Source organism: Neodiprion virginianus, chromosome 3, assembly GCF_021901495.1.
Source record: "Neodiprion virginianus isolate iyNeoVirg1 chromosome 3, iyNeoVirg1.1, whole genome shotgun sequence".
In the NCBI taxonomy this organism is placed as follows: domain Eukaryota; kingdom Metazoa; phylum Arthropoda; class Insecta; order Hymenoptera; family Diprionidae; genus Neodiprion; species Neodiprion virginianus.
This window is the reverse complement of record NC_060879.1, coordinates 34,281,691-34,299,640: the sequence shown is the minus strand read 5'-3', so window position 1 is coordinate 34,299,640 and position 17,950 is coordinate 34,281,691. Positions and strand designations below refer to the sequence as shown.

Below are 17,950 nucleotides of genomic sequence, written 5' to 3'. Positions count from 1 at the left end.
TGAACGCCGAGGCTAGCAACATGTAAGCGCGATACGCCGCGCATTGTGCTCAGGCATAATATTAGTAATAATTTACCGAGCGTCGTGTCTGCGCCATGTGCCTTTTCACGTAATATTTGTTTACATAACACGCACACCTCCGCATCGGGGCAACCTTAACCTTATGCCTGAGTTATGCCTGCATCGACATCCTTCACTTACACATTTGCACAGCCGATGATGAGAGACGGCTAACACGGATAACGCGAGTTCGTCTCGTTGCTCGCCTTTTGCAAACGGGTAATACGAAAGGCAAGTGTTATTCTAATTACTGATTAGCTACGCGACGCGAAGGAGACTCGCATCCTTACGCCTCTCGCAATTAGACGACCGACGGTAATTTCGATTAAGGCTTCTCGAGATCGCGGACGAGGTCCTGATCTCGGTTGATGCACGGAGATAATTGATTGGCCGAAAAACTATGCTTCTCGTTGATATTATTACGAGATAGCCGTGGATTGATATCTTTTTAATAGAAAAATAGATAATACTGATGTTATCAGCGAAAGCCTTGTACGTCGATATTTCTTTTCAAATATGTTAAAAATTCGCTTACGATCTCACTCATGCTTGAAACTCTAATAGTGATTTTTGTAAATTTGAAATTCAAAGAACCCTGCATGCATTTTTCTGTCCCGACCTGCGGCTCTCGGCTTCTTGGGATAAGATAAACTACCCTCCTTGATCAAGGGTGCGGAAAGTTTTGCGAACAGCGGAATTGCCAACACCGCTTTTGACTTACCGAAAGTCTTTCGAGTCGAGAAGACTTATAGATTTTGGTTTGGAATTTTCCGTTTCTGGGATATCGGAGGAAATAGTGGAAAGAATTTAGCCCGGCATTTCCGGCAAGCGTATTATTGGGATGAATTGAGGATTAACCGACTCTTTCAAATTATTGACATCGTCGAATTCAAAGCGGTGTTTTTTTTTTTAAATCATTCCTTTGTCAATTTTAACACAAGATCGACAAATATTTTATTAGTACCAATGAAAGATCATTTTTTTTTAAATTTACGTATAAAAAAATGGTTTTCGTCGGCGCAAGTTTTACTGGGACAGTCAGATATTTTGATAATTTTAAAAAACTCCGTCAACGCGCATGCGTTTCACGAGAAATAGTCACAATCAACGTGGATCATTCTACGTTCGTTACACAGGCAGTGAATTGAGAATAACAGTCTCGTTGCGGATTGAATTTATCACAGAAATTTTTATTCAATTAAAAATGGGAGATGCCAGTGTAGTAAAATTATTGCGTGAGCTGCAACTGCCGTCCCTGATTGGGTCTTTTGGAGGTGAGCAAAAAATATAATCGACTATTTATCGGTTCTCGTGATACTTGACGTATAAGTACGTGATCAATGCCTTTATAGTTTCACTACTTGAATTAATCGAATTCTTAGCAAGTTGTTGAACAATTGAGTTTGTTCAAGTGTACTGTAACTCTCAATACAGAGAAACCTCAATTAATCGGAGGGGTGATTCTACTTTTTTCGTCGTCAAAGGAAAAAACAGAGTAATTCAATTGTTTCGCGAAATCCTTTCCTTCGGCTTTGAAAAATAGATTTCATGAAATCATTTCGATATATTTGTTGCTTGGACTCAATCAGTCGATACGAAATATTCGTTGACTGTATATCTAGAAAATTGTGTCGTTGATTGAATACAAATTTTCATTTTTGCTTAAACAATAATTTTGTCTCGGTTTTATAAAAGCGAGTTTTTTTATACAGACAACATTCGATTGAATTACATCGAATGTCGGAGTCCCGTATAATGATGTTACGAGTGTTTCATCGCCGGAAGTAGCCCAAACGACGTTTGTCAAACCTGACAATTGACAGATGATAATTTACAACGTGTCAACGTGGCCTTGTCCGATTGTTCCGTCCATCACATAACTGATTACATCGTCAGTGAATAACCGAATCTTTAATCGCGAAAAAGAAGACGTACATGTACATGTATGTATAAAAAAATATCGGTTATATTTGGGAACCCCCCTCAAAACTTTAATTTTGGTAGAAAAAAACATTCCTGGAGCGTCCGATCCGGGCTTTGTAATTTAATGGGAAGTCGCCGCTCATTGGACATTTCGAATTATGGCAGCCAATAAACATCTATGAGCTATACGCTTCACTTCGCTTGCACGTGAATCTAATGAATTTCCTAGGATAAGGCACAGGTTGTTCGATCCAAATTTTCCTCATCACAAACAACAAGTAAATATCGTCTCTTCCAGGAGACATTATTATTCGAGTCGAGTGGATACATTGCGATCCCCATTGCCTTGATTACTCGAACAGTTTTCGATGAAAAATAATAATAACCATAACGACAGTAAAAATTTGCAACAAAAAACCAACGCACTTGTCCCAAAAAATTGATTGGATCCAAGCGCATCGTAAATTCGAAGCAAAGGAATTACTCGTCGACTTAACGAAAAAAAGTGAAATCGGGATAAGAATGATCGCAACGATTCGAAGGGTAAGAATAACTCCGAATCTCGTACTTCTCCGAGAAACTTGTCCCGCAATCTTTTCTCCCCCCATAATAATCCAGCCCTTACGCCTCGGCCGTTATTAATCGGCGCGTATGTAAAACGACGCGAATAAATGATATTACGACGAAGGCCGAAAAGCAGCGTAGACGGAATTCGGTCCATGCCCAACTCGAGTGGCATAATCGCGAGTGACGGGGACGGATGGCGATATTCGCGTAATAAGACAGAACCGTGTACCATCAACGATTAATTTCGCGTGTGCGTGTAATATGGCTGCCTGCAGGGCAAGGTCGTCGGTTTGATCAATTACCGGCGTGTGTGTGCGAGGGTGATATAACAAAGGTGTATCGTATTATCATCGTAAGCGTCGCGTGTCTATTTGCCGGGCCGATGCTTCTTCACGTGCCTCTGCTGCAGAGGTAAGCCACGTCGTGTACACAGCCGATGTTTGTACGGACCTTATACTCACATGCCTGGAACGTAAAACGGTGTTACAACGCGTAACGTGGCTCGATTTACAGTAGAGACGAAGGTATTCTAGGTTGTTTGCAGAAGCTGCCGCTGCTCCGTGTCCTAATTAAAATGGTTAATTACTGCCTCGAGACGCGCACACAAACGCACATATATATGTATATATATATATATATATATATATGCGTGTATACTCACCGGTGCAACTGTAACGAGAATCTTGTGCACGACTCCGAGAGGTATTATACCTGTGTATATTATACGCTCTGCGGTATACGGGTTGTTGCGAAAATTTTTTAGGTACCGTTTAGTTTTCTGCACATCTGAACCAACGTTGTTACTCGTGCACCTATAACTAGTAATTTGAAACGACGGAGTCACATTTTGTGGAAAATTTTCAGTTCCTTCGTTTGTGCGTACACGTCTGAATGTTAAATCCATAATGGGATTTAGTGTTTTTGAAATATGTTGTTCATACATGTCATTCATAGGTTGTTTGTTTTTTGTTTTCTTATAATTCTATTTCTTTTCTCACGTTTTTTGGTGGAGGGAAAAATTTCGTTTGTCTGCGAATTAAGAGAACTGACAACATGACAGCGAATCTTCGTGTATAATATGTAATGGGTATATTATTTGTGAAAAATTTGTGACGCGCCGAGTTTGCGGGTATCTCTTTTTTAATGCTCGGTGGAATAAATTTTGAGAGAAATTTGAACAAGATCGTAACGAGTCGTAAAGTATAACCGTCCGAGATGTACGATAATCACAAAAATAATATTAACAATATTGCCGGGAACTGTGAACGTGTTGTACTTATTTCGTAATGAAAAGTATGTGACGTGTATACATAGGTGCGTATACCTATTTGCAAAAAATTTGCCCATAAAATACCATAATAACCGATTACAAAGCTATGTATGACGCATGGTTTATATATTATACATATAGAGCGTTATTCGAGGCGTGTTTTGCATCACGATACCGTGAGCGTTCAACTTGATAACGATTAATGCGCTCGAAAGTACGTTTCAGATACATATATATACGACAATTTGTTAAGAACTATGCAAAATACGCGACGACACGCTTGTCGTAAGAATTCGAAACGCGAATCGTTGATCGTTGATGCGAAACGCTTCTCATTCCAGTGTCCGTACCTGTTGGTCATCATCCGCGGAATAATTACGAGCTCTGATATAATCTTTAAACAACAATTTCTTTCATCGTCTATAAACGTGAGACTCACCGCGTGCGATCGTCAATTATATGCAGGTAATATAAATATCTCACATAACGTACTTTGTTATACCGGACGTTTGCGAAGTATGTGTCGCTGATACGTTATAGATAGAAGAAAACAATATGGGATCATCAGTTTTTTTTAAATTCAATGCGTCACTCGGTCCTACGTCACTTACTGCACGGTGATTTTTTAATTTTTTATTTTTTTTTTCCCCCACCTATTCTACAGGCATCCCATAGTAATTTTGGTGAAAAATATTCTTCAAAATTATATTTTAGGATGGTGAAAATAGCGTCACCTTTTACTGGAATTTCGAACAAGTTCTTTTCTTGATCTGACACGGTGCTATAGGTGAGATATTTTTCTCACTTTTAATATATATTATGATAATGACCAGCAGACAGAAAACACAATTTGGAAGAGTCGTAAAACATTCCTCTACAATTTGTGAAATGTTGTAGTAACAATCATCATCGTCGAAACTTCCAGGCACCAGTTAGTTACACGAATGTTTTGCTTTCCTTTGAGAGAATAATATACCTGACCGAGTGATGGAAATCCTGAAAATTTTGCAAGGCATTCAATTCTGGAAAATTACCGACTCGCATTTAGTCTCGTTGGAAAAAATTTTCGCGGAACAAAATTGACCGCATTGGCAATGTTGGGGCGGGGTCGAAATTCTGAATTTGAAAAGTTCTGAAGGCGCCAAATTCCGAAAGAATAAAATGCCGAAACGGCGTAACTCCGACGAGTCAAAGTTCCGAAAGTTCAAAAATGAGAAAATTTAAAAATCTGAAACATCGAAATTCCGAACGATCCAAGATTTTTAGTTCTGTGAATTTCTGGCTTTGTGAAATTTCACCACTTTAATTTTTATTTGTTTTGGATTTTCGATATTTTTACGTTCGGAATCCTGGTCGTTCTGATTTTCGCTTAGTCTGATTTTTTACACCCACTCGTCGAGTAAACTGCGCTGTGTGAGTATATTTTAACTTTCGGAACTTTGCTCTATCGTAACTTGAATTTTCGGAAACTCGCATTTCGGAACATCGATTCGTCGGGTTTCCGACCATTCGAAACTTTGCGATTTCTTCAAAGTTTTTATACCTTTACTTCCAAGTTTCGCTCCCACATAATCCGTAATCAACCGCCTTCGGAATTTATCAAATTCGGAACTTCAACCCCGGCCGAAAATGTTCTCCGCGTCGCGGATCGTTCGTATCGTTTCGCAAATAATTCCAGCGCGGTATCCAGCTTGCAACGAATCGCGGTCCCCGAGACTCGAGGTGTGGCGAACGAGGCGATTCGCGGTCGATTCGCTCCTTCGCAGATCGTTTCGATCAGGGACAAAGAAAAGTCACTTTCCACGACGGTAGATGCTCGAGGATGAATCGGCGAGTCCTCCTCGGGCGGCCGGCTCGGTTCGAGCCAGATCAAAATAGTAGTTAAATAGTTACAATTCCCAGTTGTCGATGTGGTGGGGAAGCCGGAGGGTTTCACGGTGGGGGGAACAACGTTGTATATCAAGGCGAAACCTTCGCCGGGCTCACTCCATACTCATATACCAGTAAAATCGAAACGCGGTGCAGTTTGCTCTCTCTCTCTCCCTCGCCTCATCTTCCTCTCTCTCTTCGTCGGACAGCTTCTGCCCCGTACCACTACGGCTGAAAAAATTTTCCGAAAATTCAAATTCCATTAGCCGAACGGATTTGACTAATCGCAGTTCGCCTACGACGCTCGAAACCGCCGGACGGCATTTCAGACGCGCTCCTTCGACTAGTCGATTCTACCGAAAATCGGGATACTTGCATCTGGACGAAAATCTCCAACGACAAGAATTTTACACGAATAGGACGTACCGTTAATATCTTCAAAATGAGCAAACCGGCCCAAGGTATGTTCGAATTTTATTTTCACCGTTATTTATCGCGTCGTTTTCAAACGGTTCAGTTCTCTTGGTTGTTAGACACTCTTCGCGATGTCCTCGCTCCTCGTTATCTAACTTTAAGTTAGCTTCGAGCTAAAACTGCAGCTGTTATTAAGCACGGATTTGTACAGAAGTCGGAAAATTGAAAGGTGATATTTCGACGTGTTTTTCCACACTAACAAGTACCAAATACACATTATCGAACACGTGCTGTCGGTTGCACTTAACACTTTTACCTGCGCGTTAAGAATTCTGTTATTATACCTGCGGTATACAGCCCAAGTTAATCTTGACTTCATTTTATCACTCGAGGTAAAATTTCAAAAATCGACCGCCTTGTTTTCTCATTCCATTCAATTTAACGAATGACTGATTTGTCAAGCACTTGACATCACCGGAATCAAACGGCGTCGAGTCAAATTTCATACATCGCTATCGGTGCGTGAAAGGGTTTAATGGAATGTTTTTTTTTTTTTTTTTTCCTCTCGAATATTATAAACGCAATACAGCTAATTGCCAGTTTCACATACCGAAAATCGGTGGGGAAATGGAGATAATAAATTCCGATTAACAAAAATGCTTCGGGGACAGAGACAATAACGTTATTCGAGCGTGTTTTATATCTGCACGAACCATCGAAACAGAATTCAAAGCCATTTAACTCCTCGCGTATAAATTCCTGAGTGTATAGATCAAAACATGCATTGTTTTTAATATTTTCCCTGACAAACTCGTTTTCATTTTGCGTAAATTGGAAAATTAGTTAGTGAATCCCGTCGATTTCATCGACATTTTCCCTTCGACTGCTGACCTATGTTTTGTCAAATAATCCAAAGCAATTGAAACAGGTTCTCAAAAATTGGCATTAAACACGAATTCACGACACTGTACCAAAATGTCCAATGGATTAATTTACCCCGCATAAATGTCAACTCGAAATCAGGTTTGACTCGACAAGTTTATCTGCATATATCCAGTGAATAACGCAAAAGTGTGCGGTGTTCGTCGTTGTTGATGTCAGCGATCTCATTCCAAAAAATAAGGTTCATTTTTTGCCGGGAAGCGACGTCTATGTACCTAAACTTAAATCGAAAAGGAAAGTGCGATTGAAAACACTCGTCTGCGTTTCGCGTGACGCGCTATTGCTGTAGTTGAAAATTGTTATTTACATCTTGCAAAAATTACCCTCGGCCAGATCTCACTTTTGCCGAAATCTTTACAAAGTCACTTGCTATGCTCATTTCATAATATTGTATATTTCTTTTCCTACGTTATTCGCTATTCTGATTCGATCCGAAAAGATTTTACAATTTTTGTTCAGACAATTTTTTTCAAATCCAAATTCAACAACGTGTAAAATGAAAACAAAACGTCGTAGTATTGCGAAAGAAAAAACCAAAAAAAAAAAAAAAAACTCACTCAGGAATCTCAGGTCGTCTTGTTATTTTTTTATTTGCATGTAATCGTATCATCGACCAGAGTGAAAACAAAAACGATTAAAACAAGGTTGAAAGCGGTGGAAGAAAAAACAAAACGCAATTTACAGTCGATGAATAACATGTTTATAATTTATATATTTATAGGGTGCGAGCATATATTCCGATGTTTATTAAAATAGTTCATTTACCTCTTTCGGATCGTCATTCCCATTATAGTTACGGTTACTTTTTCCAATCACACTGCAATTGTCATTATTGCTATCATTATAATCATCATTACCTCGATCGGATCGTGACCAGTTGTTTTTTCCTTCGTTGCATTTCGTGCTAGAGTTGCAGTTGAAATAACCGACAGGTACGTCAATGGTTCCGTTGATTAACTTGATTAAAAATATTCCTATGCAAAGGAACTTTGTACGCGACGCGCGAAACCGCAAGAAGTGTTTAAAAAGAAAGATAAAAAATAAAATAAAAAAACTTGTCCGAGCGCACAGTGAAATTATTGCAAAATCATGAGGCCGATAGCTCATTGTTAAACAAATTAATATTACAGGTACACCGTTATATGTTGGCGATATTTTGGAATTGTAATTATCTTACATATCTTAAGATTAATTTCTCAAGTTAAATGGATGTCGGTGATATAATTAAATTAATCTTCTCAGCTGTGACGGCGTCAGATTCAAATCGTTGCGAAATCGAGGCTGCAACAGCAACAGTGGCGCGTACGTTGTGAAAAAGAAATATATATGTATATTTTTTTTTATTTGCGCAGGTCAGTCGCTTGCAAAAGGAATAAAGTCGTAGAGTTGAATGAATGTTAAAACGGCGAGGATATTGAGGTTGCGTAAAATCTGTCACAGCTCGACGGATCGTCAAAATCGAAATTAAACTGTTGTACGGTAACAGACCGTGTAATTCTATTATTTGCAGAAATCCATTTACCGTTAGAGGCAGATTGCACGGCTGGTCTTTGAGTAAAATTGTCCCAATTAACGTACAACAGAGACGAGAATGCAGCCGCCTGTCAAAACGCGTGCGTAGGTACAAAAGTTGACAAGTTCGTACAGACGTCGAGATTAGAAATCAGCGCATTAGTGATAATAACGCAATTAGTCCCGATCAATACAATCAACAAATCCCGAGCCGCGAAGCATCGACGGTAGATTGTACCTGGAATCTCGCGTTGCGGGATATTCGTAACCTTGGGAATAGTTCACGATCATGTTCACGGTAAATCGTGTATCGCTGTATCGCTGCACGCAGCATTGGGATCCATAGATCGTCCGGAGGACGAATGATCGAGCGAGTCACGTGGATGAAGTTAGAAACGTTACGGTAACGATGCATGGCTAGGAAAAATCCTTACTTCGTACCTTTAGCGATGTCGAAAATTTAGTAAACCATGATGATGAAAATATACTCTTTTTTTTTGAAGAGCCAAGTCCGTCAAATCCATTCCAAAATTGTTTCGTTACGTTAACGTTACTAACTTCAGCCTCATTGCGAATCGATGGAGTTCATTGAATTAATTTCTTTTCCTCTTCTCCTTCACGTTCACAGGCGCCAAGGCTTTTCTAGGCCTGCACGAGGTGACGAAAATCGGAATTTGGCGATCGCTGATCGCCGAACTTCTCGGTACGCTGCTCTTGGTTCTGATTGGCTGCGGATCTTGCATCGCATGGGACACGACGGGGAAACCAACGGTATTTCAAATCGCCTTCACCTTCGGTCTGACCGTTGCGACTCTAGCACAGGTGAGCCAGAAACACAAAAGTTATTCGCAGATTTATACCTATAATTACTAGGATATTTTGGTAAACCACGTATCGTTGTAATAACGGTTTGAACACTGTCGAATTTGTTTAGATCAACATTTTCTGATTATTCAAATGTTGAATCTGTTTGCTCAGCCGAATAAGTATCGTGCAGATGAACACAATCGGAAAGAACAGCGACTGAAACGAGACTTTCTAGTTTCAGCTTATCGTACGAAATTCACTACCGTTTTGAAGCCGGTAGAACATTTTTCGATCACAGTGAAAAGTAAAAACACTCAACGACTGTGTGCGAGAACCATAAATAGAAATTTTTGTCGGTACAAATTCGTCAAGTATAATTTCTAGAAAAAGAAACTAATCGTAAGTCGGGAAGCAACGCGACGTTTCATTTCAACTCGGTCATTCGTTACCGATTTATACAAATCTACGGTGTGAAAAAAGTGTTACAATTTTTTCCCACCTCATTCCGTTCGGACACGTGCTCGTGACGTGCGTTTGACTCGCGGAGTGGGAAAGGGTTCATTCATTCGACTCGTCCGGCCACCAGCCACCAGATCTTTGATATTTCTCACAGATTTAATCCACGACACGAAACTCCGGCCAGCCTCTTTATCAATAATCGATATAATTACCAAGTCATTCGTACGTGCAGCGGCTTGGCAACGATCGCTTACTAATTAACTCGGGAACCAGTTACACGCCGATGTCCGTAGCATGTATTTAGGGGGCCTCCGTCGCAGATTGAATGTCATTATTCAAACGTTTTCATAAGAGATTTCGTTTACCAAACTCGCTCGTGCTGCGGGCAAACTTTGATCTCGAGTCGTTTGATTAGTTCTCGAGACGGGAATGGAAAACAGGTGTGTTTGAAACATTGATTCACATTTTCTGCGTCAAATTATAAGCAGCGACGGAGAGTTGGCATGAAATATCGATGAAATTGGTCGTGGCCTGTATTAGAATCCGTACTTGACTTCATTTTTTTACGTTAAAAAGTAGATAAAATAATATGTATGTATGTATGTATGTGTATTTACGTCGAGTTAGTCGTAACTTTTGAACAATAATGGAAAGATTATTGTTTTCAATCACGCTTGCAGCAGCCTCGATTACGGCGAGGATTTTTTATTGTTATTTAACGACTAATTGTACAACGGATTATTACTCAGGCGGAGATTTCAATTTCGAAATTCATGTAACACGAGCGTACGTAGGTAATATCAATTGAGGGTAGGTATACGGCTAACAAGTAATAAAAGCACCGCGCCTGTTCGACTTCAATAGTGTATCGACTTATAATTATATGGCCACACTTAAAATACGCTTGCATATTAAAAGCCGTGAGATAATACATAGGATGAAAAAAACATCACGCGAAGGCGTGTACGTTATTATTACACGGGGAGGGAGAAAAAGAAAAAGTTTACCGTGCCCTTGGTTGCCAGAGTTGAATTGACTCGGGTTAACGAAGAGACTCGTACGAAATTTCGCGTGCAACGTAATGTCGGCTATATAATAATTATACAACGATTTATGCACGAGTATATAATATACCTGTATACATCGGACGATGCCTTAAATAGCGAATAATAAAGAACGTTTGATTGATGTCGCGAGGCGGGTATATAAGATATTTGACAAAAACGAAGAAAACAAAAAAAAAATTCTGCCTCAACGGAATGCAGCGTGCAAGCACAATACGCGATGCAAAAGCTGGACTTCTTTCGTACGGTTATTTATTCAAGCCTCGGTGTGTGACACGTGGCCGAGTGAAAAAGAGATAAGTAAAAACGCAACCACTGCTTGGATAAGGCGTCGCGTATTAATTAAAGAAAGAGAAGGAGGAAAAAATCACGGGGAACGGAAGAAAGAAAAGATTGAAATGAAAAATAAAAAAAAAAAAAAAGAAACGAAAGCGAGAGAGTAAACAAAAAAAATTGATCTGTAACCGAAGCTAATGGTCCCATACTATCGCTTACTACATCTCGGTCATATGTACGAATAAATTGCGACACTCGGTTTCTCCCTCAAAGAAGCTGTGTGCGCTATAATATTGTGTAGTGTGTTATACCGGCTTCTCGCCTCTGTTTAATCTTATTATGTGCCCCGCGTATATTATACATACCTTGTACCTCTGCACACATCGTGCGTAAGTATTTTACCTCTACATATAGGTATACTACGTGCGCTTACAAATATCGAACGTATGTGTGCCCGAATGCTCGTTGTATGCATCGTGGGTACACAGAAAGTCACGAGGATTCGCTAAGTTTACTGGATGATGATTGTACGTAGGTGTTTTTAGCCACTCATTATATATCTTCAAAGTGTTGAATGTTAAGAGGATTTCACCACAGATTTTGCTGCATGAAAAATCCTTTTTTTTTCGCCTTCGTCTATTGACACGCCGTACGCAATTATTGAAGAAATTAATTATTGGCAAGGTCTGTTCGATGTGTACCTACTTAATCATCCTTGCATCGAAATCGAATGGTTCTTTTGCTCGAGATGCGACAGTCGTCTACAGAAATTAAAAATCCCAAAAGTTTTTAGCATTACCCTTACTTCGGATCTCTGTAAAAATTTTGAATTCATTGACTGTATTTGTTTTTTTTTTTCCATCAATTTTGGACACGAAATCTTTAAATTCTGGAACAGCGATATCTTTATCCTTATCCGATGCCAACTTATATCTTTGAGCAAAACTTCTTGTCTCCTTAAACTTATGCCTGCTGTATTCATCGGAAAAGATTTATTCGCCTGCATTGACAAGGACTATCATGATTCTCGACAATTTATCACACAAGTTATAAAACCTAATTTTGCAGTCGTTCTCGGATCGTAGTCTGCGGGAATGCAATTTCGTTTTCATCCTTTTGCAGAGTTCCTCTGTTAAAAATTTCCTCGTTAATAACACCAATTATTTAAGAATCAAGAGTGATTTCAAGATCGCCGAAGACGCGTTATTCAAATAGGTAAATACGGTAGTAATCCTATTCACAATGCCAATTCATCCGAGATTTCATACAACTGTGCGAATAAAATTGCAGATGCCTTGAGCTCAAAATTAGATAATTCACGTCTACAGAGATGGAAGAAAAAAAAAAAAAAAGTAGAACATTGCACGTCCGAAGGAAGATCCCGATTTTAGAACGCATCCTTTCGCAATCCGACCTCGAAATTAAACTCAATTTATTATTAGCATCGCTATTATTACATGGACCGATGGACCTCGTTTACCGAGTACATGTACAATGTACATACATATCTATATTATTGTATTTTATATAGTATTAGGAGTTCGAGGTCCTCACGGAGATATATATCTATATATGTGTGTGTGTGTGTGTGTGTGTGTGTGTGTGTGTGTGTACACATGCATGTAAGACTACTTACTTTGCTTTTGACAACGGGCTAATTGCTCGAACATCGAACCGACGGACAATATTATTATACAGCAGTGTTTTTTAATACCTTCCATCTGTATAATACGTTTATTTTCAGCATAGGCAGGTTCGGTTCACATACACGTGGGTACGTAATATATTCATACGATTACTCGTATAATGCACCAATACTATTTTTGGTCTTCCGTGCCACGTTTCGTTTCACAACTTTGGACATTAACTCCTTGCAAGTTTCACAAGTATAATACAGCTACGGTTCGATTTTCGGTGGCTCAAATCCAGAGGGGTTAAGCCGATCGGTGTCGAGGATGCAACCGATCGTTCAGTAGACCCCCGAGGTGAAGAAAAAAAAAAGAAGAAGAAAATTAATATTAACCGGAGGCGGCTATTTTTCTTCTCGCGATTGTTTCCTCCTTCCATATTCTTCGACATGCAAATCAATTACATCGCGTTCGATCATCGATTACGCAACTGACGATGAGCTGCCGGTGTCGGTCAATAATAATCATCCAGTTTCTCTTCGTCGTTACAAATGACGAGGTGCAAAGATCTTTCGCTGATGCAGGGAAAAAAACGCGACGCTCTCGACGAATTTCCGCGTTTTCCTCCTTTCTTTTTCCTTCTCCCTCTCCCTCGACTCTTACAGTTTTTTTTCCCTCCTTTTCCCTCCGCCTCTCTTCTTTCTTTGCACCCTCGTCGAAACTTTGACACGAGTCCGTGTCCGCCACGCAGTTTGTTGCCCTCTTCGACGACTCCCTAAGGGGGGCAACTGTGTATCTATATTATACACATACCCGTATATTACATACGTGCGTAACGCTGAAGGCGAACACGAACTCGATAGGGTCTGTCTGTCTCTCTGCACTCGAAATCAACTCACTTTCAGCCGGAGTTACCGGTCGCCGAGTCGTTCGCACACACCTGATCCGAACGATTGCTTCGGAAATACGGTGCAGAGAGAAAGAGAGAGAAAGAGAGAGAAAGAGAGGGAGAGAGAGGCGGCGAGAGCAAACGGAATCGGAGAAACGGAGAGCGCCGGATCAAAAGCATTTCATCGCTGAAGGCGAACCGCGAAACCTCCCGGTTTAAATCCGGACCTCGAACTCGCAAAGCACGGCGTCGATCAACGGAGCTGCGTTCTTAAACGGCGAAACAGATTTAGGGAGCTTGCGAAGGTTGTGGGGGATTTCGAAAAAATAGTAATAGTAGACGAAAAAAGAATTGAACAATTTTTATCAATTTTATCTCAACACCATCCGATAAACGCATTCGTTCGAATTCGTTCAATTTTATGGCATTTGAGAGGTGTATCAGTGTTTTTTTCCCCCGTTTTCGAATATGAATTATTTTACCAGGAACAATCTTACGTATGCCTTAGAGATGTTGAGTCATAGAACGGATGACTGGGATTTCGAAATAATTAATTGGAACGCATATAATTTTAACATCTTCATGAAATTTATCAAAAAACTATCTCGCACTGACATTGACAATAATTCTGTGATAAAATATGACGGTTAAAAAGAGTTTCCTTATAATTTTTAAGATGATCGGTTGTTGCCGTTAACTTTGCATTTGAACTTTCGGGAATTTATACGGCTCAGGTGTCGGCTGCGGTCATAAAAATAATTACTGTAATAGGTGCAATAAATTTCTCATAACCATTAGGCGGACATCGCGAAACGCCAGACAATATTCGAGGTAAAAAAAAATTGATGTACTCCTTTTCGTTTACTTTGATCTCTTAGAATGAAAATAATTTTAAAAAATTCTTACGTCAATTAATAATCCAAGTTTTACACATTGAAGTGGGAAAGAAAGCTACCGACGTGGTTGAAAAAATATTCCTCCGTCCGGAAATGTAAAATTTTATAGTTATACATCGATATACAACGTATGGATATGCAAGAATAACGTGAAAAATATACCTATTACATAAATGCGATAATGTGAATCTTCTTCCAGACGCGTTACGTAAGAGATACTATCAGTCGTCGGTGTCGGCCAATTTATAATTGATTTTTTTTGTTCTTCATCGTCCAACCGATGAAAAAAGAAACATCATTGATCGCGCTAATTACAATCTCTGTGAATATCCTTATTATTATATATATTTACTCCTCTCCCACGGAGAAATATACACATTTATACACATCTTCGCATCGTCACGTGTCACGGTCGAGACTCTCGTTCACCTGCGATGAGTAACGCAGACCTCGGTGGTCCTCCAGGCATCGGGCCTTACCTACCTACCTTCCTACCTACGCTCCGTTGGTTCGTCATTCGTTCGTATTACTTGCGTTACGTTAACCTTACGTTGCGTTTCGTTGATCCAACGTTACGTCGCGCTGCGTTACGTTAGGTTGGGTTGGGCCTCATACGCACGCCGTAGCGCGAATTCGACGTTAGGTTGGGCTGATTTACGTTACGTTGGGTTAGGCTAGGTGGGCTGGGTAGGGTAAATAAGGCCGACGGTTCGCCCAAGGGGTCTAACTGTCGAGATGGTGCAATTCTGCCCCGGAGGCTCTGACAACCTACTGACTCGTGCAATACCTTCCCCCTCCCACCAGCACCCCACTTCCTCCCTCCGCCCCTGCTTAACGCAACTTCCACACCGGCAGCTACCTCCTCGCTGGATTTTTACCACTAATTCAATCCTCGTAACCGCTATCCTGTCACAATGCATGACTATATCATCCGGTGCACCGGATCACACCGGTTAATTGACATTTGACTCTGTTAAATGACGCGCGATTGCGATATTCGCGGAGGACGTTACGTTGCCTATGGATACATATAATATAGAACGGGATCGGAAGATCCGCTTGTGTTTCTTTTTTTTTTCCTGTTTCGCTGGCTTAACGAGCAATCTCGTAATAATTTTCTCAGTTCCATGATTGTTATTGGATAATTCATGCAGTCTTTTCTTTCCCGTATAGTCGTTGTACGCTCAATTGACCACGGCGTTGGTTAAATTCTATGCCAATTTTTCTATTATTGTCATATTTTGAAGTCGTCATTGCGCATGCCTTAGTTGGGGATTCAGTGTCTGGGTACACAATTGATTGTAATAATTATTGAACGAGCACGTGCATCTTTGACACTTTCATATACTAGACCATGAATCGTCTCTGTGATACTCAAATTCGTGATAGTTTTTCTATTTTGGGTTAAGAAATTCGGAATTTTGAGTCACTCGTGTTTCTAGTCCGTGATCAGATACATTTGTATTTGACCGGTGCTCCGCTATTGCCTATGAATTCGTATTTGATCTCAATAGTTTTTTCCACGAGGCTGCAGTTGCTAATCGTAAGAATGATATTACATCGCAAACTGAAATCGTCGCACATAATAAAAATTATCAAACATGGAAAAGTGACGTTATAAATGACCGGAGTGAGTGTCGAGAATTTATAAAAATCATTTGAATACGGTTTTCTTTCGCTCGATTTGCCGCAGAAATGAAATTATATTAGACTGTTACGTTAAGCATATAACGTTATACACAGTAGCCCAGACTTACATGATTGAAAGCAGGCGTGACAAAGAGGGCGCTTTTGATGTGTTTTCTAGACGAAAGGCAATCCTTGACAGATTATAATTTCTACATTATGACATATTGACAAAACGACTATACACCGTATTCATATTGATGACTAATCCTAATTTGTTTCACTCTCGATTGATATTCAACGTGGGCAGTCAATTATTATACTTGAAAAAAGAAAAGAAGAGAAATTACAAATGGTGTGTTGCAAAGTGAGAAAAAAAAAACAAACATCGAAAACAAAAGAAATAACGCATTTGGAATGATTCATAGCCCCGTATGTAATAAACAGATATAACAGCGTTGTGTAGATATACATAGGTATACATATAATGCACATATTCATGCGTACAAGATCACACAATACCCGGGTTATTGTCATTTGACAATATATGCATTGCAGCAAGAGTTACAGGTACTGTTCTTACGTACATGTCGCATCGGGCCCGGTATTGCTACAGGTTTAAATTGGCTAATGCTTGTGTTACGAATTGCCTGGGCGTATGTACGCGTATTATTATTCAAATATTCAAATGAGTTCCCGCGTCAACGCGTCCGCGAAGAAGAATCGCGGGCTTGATTCGAAACGGCACGGATTACCCGTCTCGTCCTCGTCGCAATCTTACGCCATAAAACACACCCCTGCCCGCTTAAATTCGACGAGTCGCACCTCGGGTCGTTCAATTAAACATCCCCCTCCTGAATATCCACCCCTGTACCTAATAATTATCCGTTCTTCATCTTCTTCTTCTCCTCCTCCTCCTCCTCCTCCTCCTCCTCCTCCTCCTCCGCAACGACTTGCACTTTTCAGCTCGACACCCACCCGACTTATGACGTCATCCCCGCATAGGTGTTGCGCGGCTATTTATAGAGGTAGGCAGATATCCCACAGCATATTATAATTCGGGATCTCGAAGAGATCGCGACTGCTGATGCTGAAGCTGACGCTGACGCTAAGAGAGCGGACACCGTGCAACAACGCGACCAAGAGATCCTTTCTAGCTACGACGTCTGCGCGCAGTTTTGTGCCCCGAGGGCCCGCCGACCGACCCACAGCCCCGAGTCATCCGAGTGCTCTGGCTGGTAGGGGTACGGACAGACAACCACTGCGCATGCGCGAAGGCGAAGCGTCGAGCGATTCGCGACGCCACGCGACACGGGACAATGATCTTTTGCCGTTGCACAATACCGCGCAGGGGGTTCTGTTATAGTCCCTACTATGGTGCCTGCTGCCCACGGGGAGCAGTACACGTGCAGGTTCGTTCGGCAATCGTGTCCGTTATACATTTGAACCGAATTTAATGAGTTTTCTTCGATATGCCGTTTATGTCTACTTTTTTTTTACAGTTACTCCGCGTATCATTTACAACGATGACCATAAACTACACCCGATGCGTGTAGATAAGCAACTGCGTGTGACGGAACTTGCATTTGACTAACATGAAAGCACGGTTCACCCGGTGTGAAAGACGTCCGACGTCGTATTGTCCTTATCCGGTTTTTTTAATATCGCCCGTCGAGATGAGCGCGAGACGAACAACGCCATTGAGGATCAGGTGTGACCTCGGGCTGCAGCTGCAACATATAAGCGTT

The 17,950-nt window shown here is 40.6% G+C and overlaps 1 protein-coding gene and 1 long non-coding RNA gene across 3 annotated transcripts in view; one reads left to right on the top strand and one right to left on the bottom strand.

Annotated features, from left to right (window-relative positions):
• LOC124301326 (aquaporin AQPAe.a) overlaps positions 1 to 17,950 on the top strand; it is a 39,728-nt gene that overhangs the window by 14,538 nt on the left and 7,240 nt on the right. The window contains exons 1-2 of one of the 2 annotated variants that reach the window (XM_046756222.1): positions 6,019 to 6,150; positions 9,186 to 9,379. In XM_046756222.1, coding sequence (XP_046612178.1) covers positions 6,132 to 6,150; positions 9,186 to 9,379 — 213 coding nt within the window. In that variant the 5' untranslated portion in view covers positions 6,019 to 6,131. Of the gene's footprint in view, positions 1 to 6,018; positions 6,151 to 9,185; positions 9,380 to 17,950 lie in introns of those variants that run through there. The other variant, XM_046756221.1, reaches the window with a different exon arrangement.
• Positions 5,944 to 16,668, bottom strand: LOC124301329 (uncharacterized). Its single transcript, XR_006907455.1, has 4 exons — positions 16,657 to 16,668; positions 15,426 to 15,431; positions 9,955 to 9,959; positions 5,944 to 6,032 (listed from the first exon to the last, which is right to left on the bottom strand). It is a non-coding gene; the product is annotated as an uncharacterized LOC124301329 (long non-coding RNA).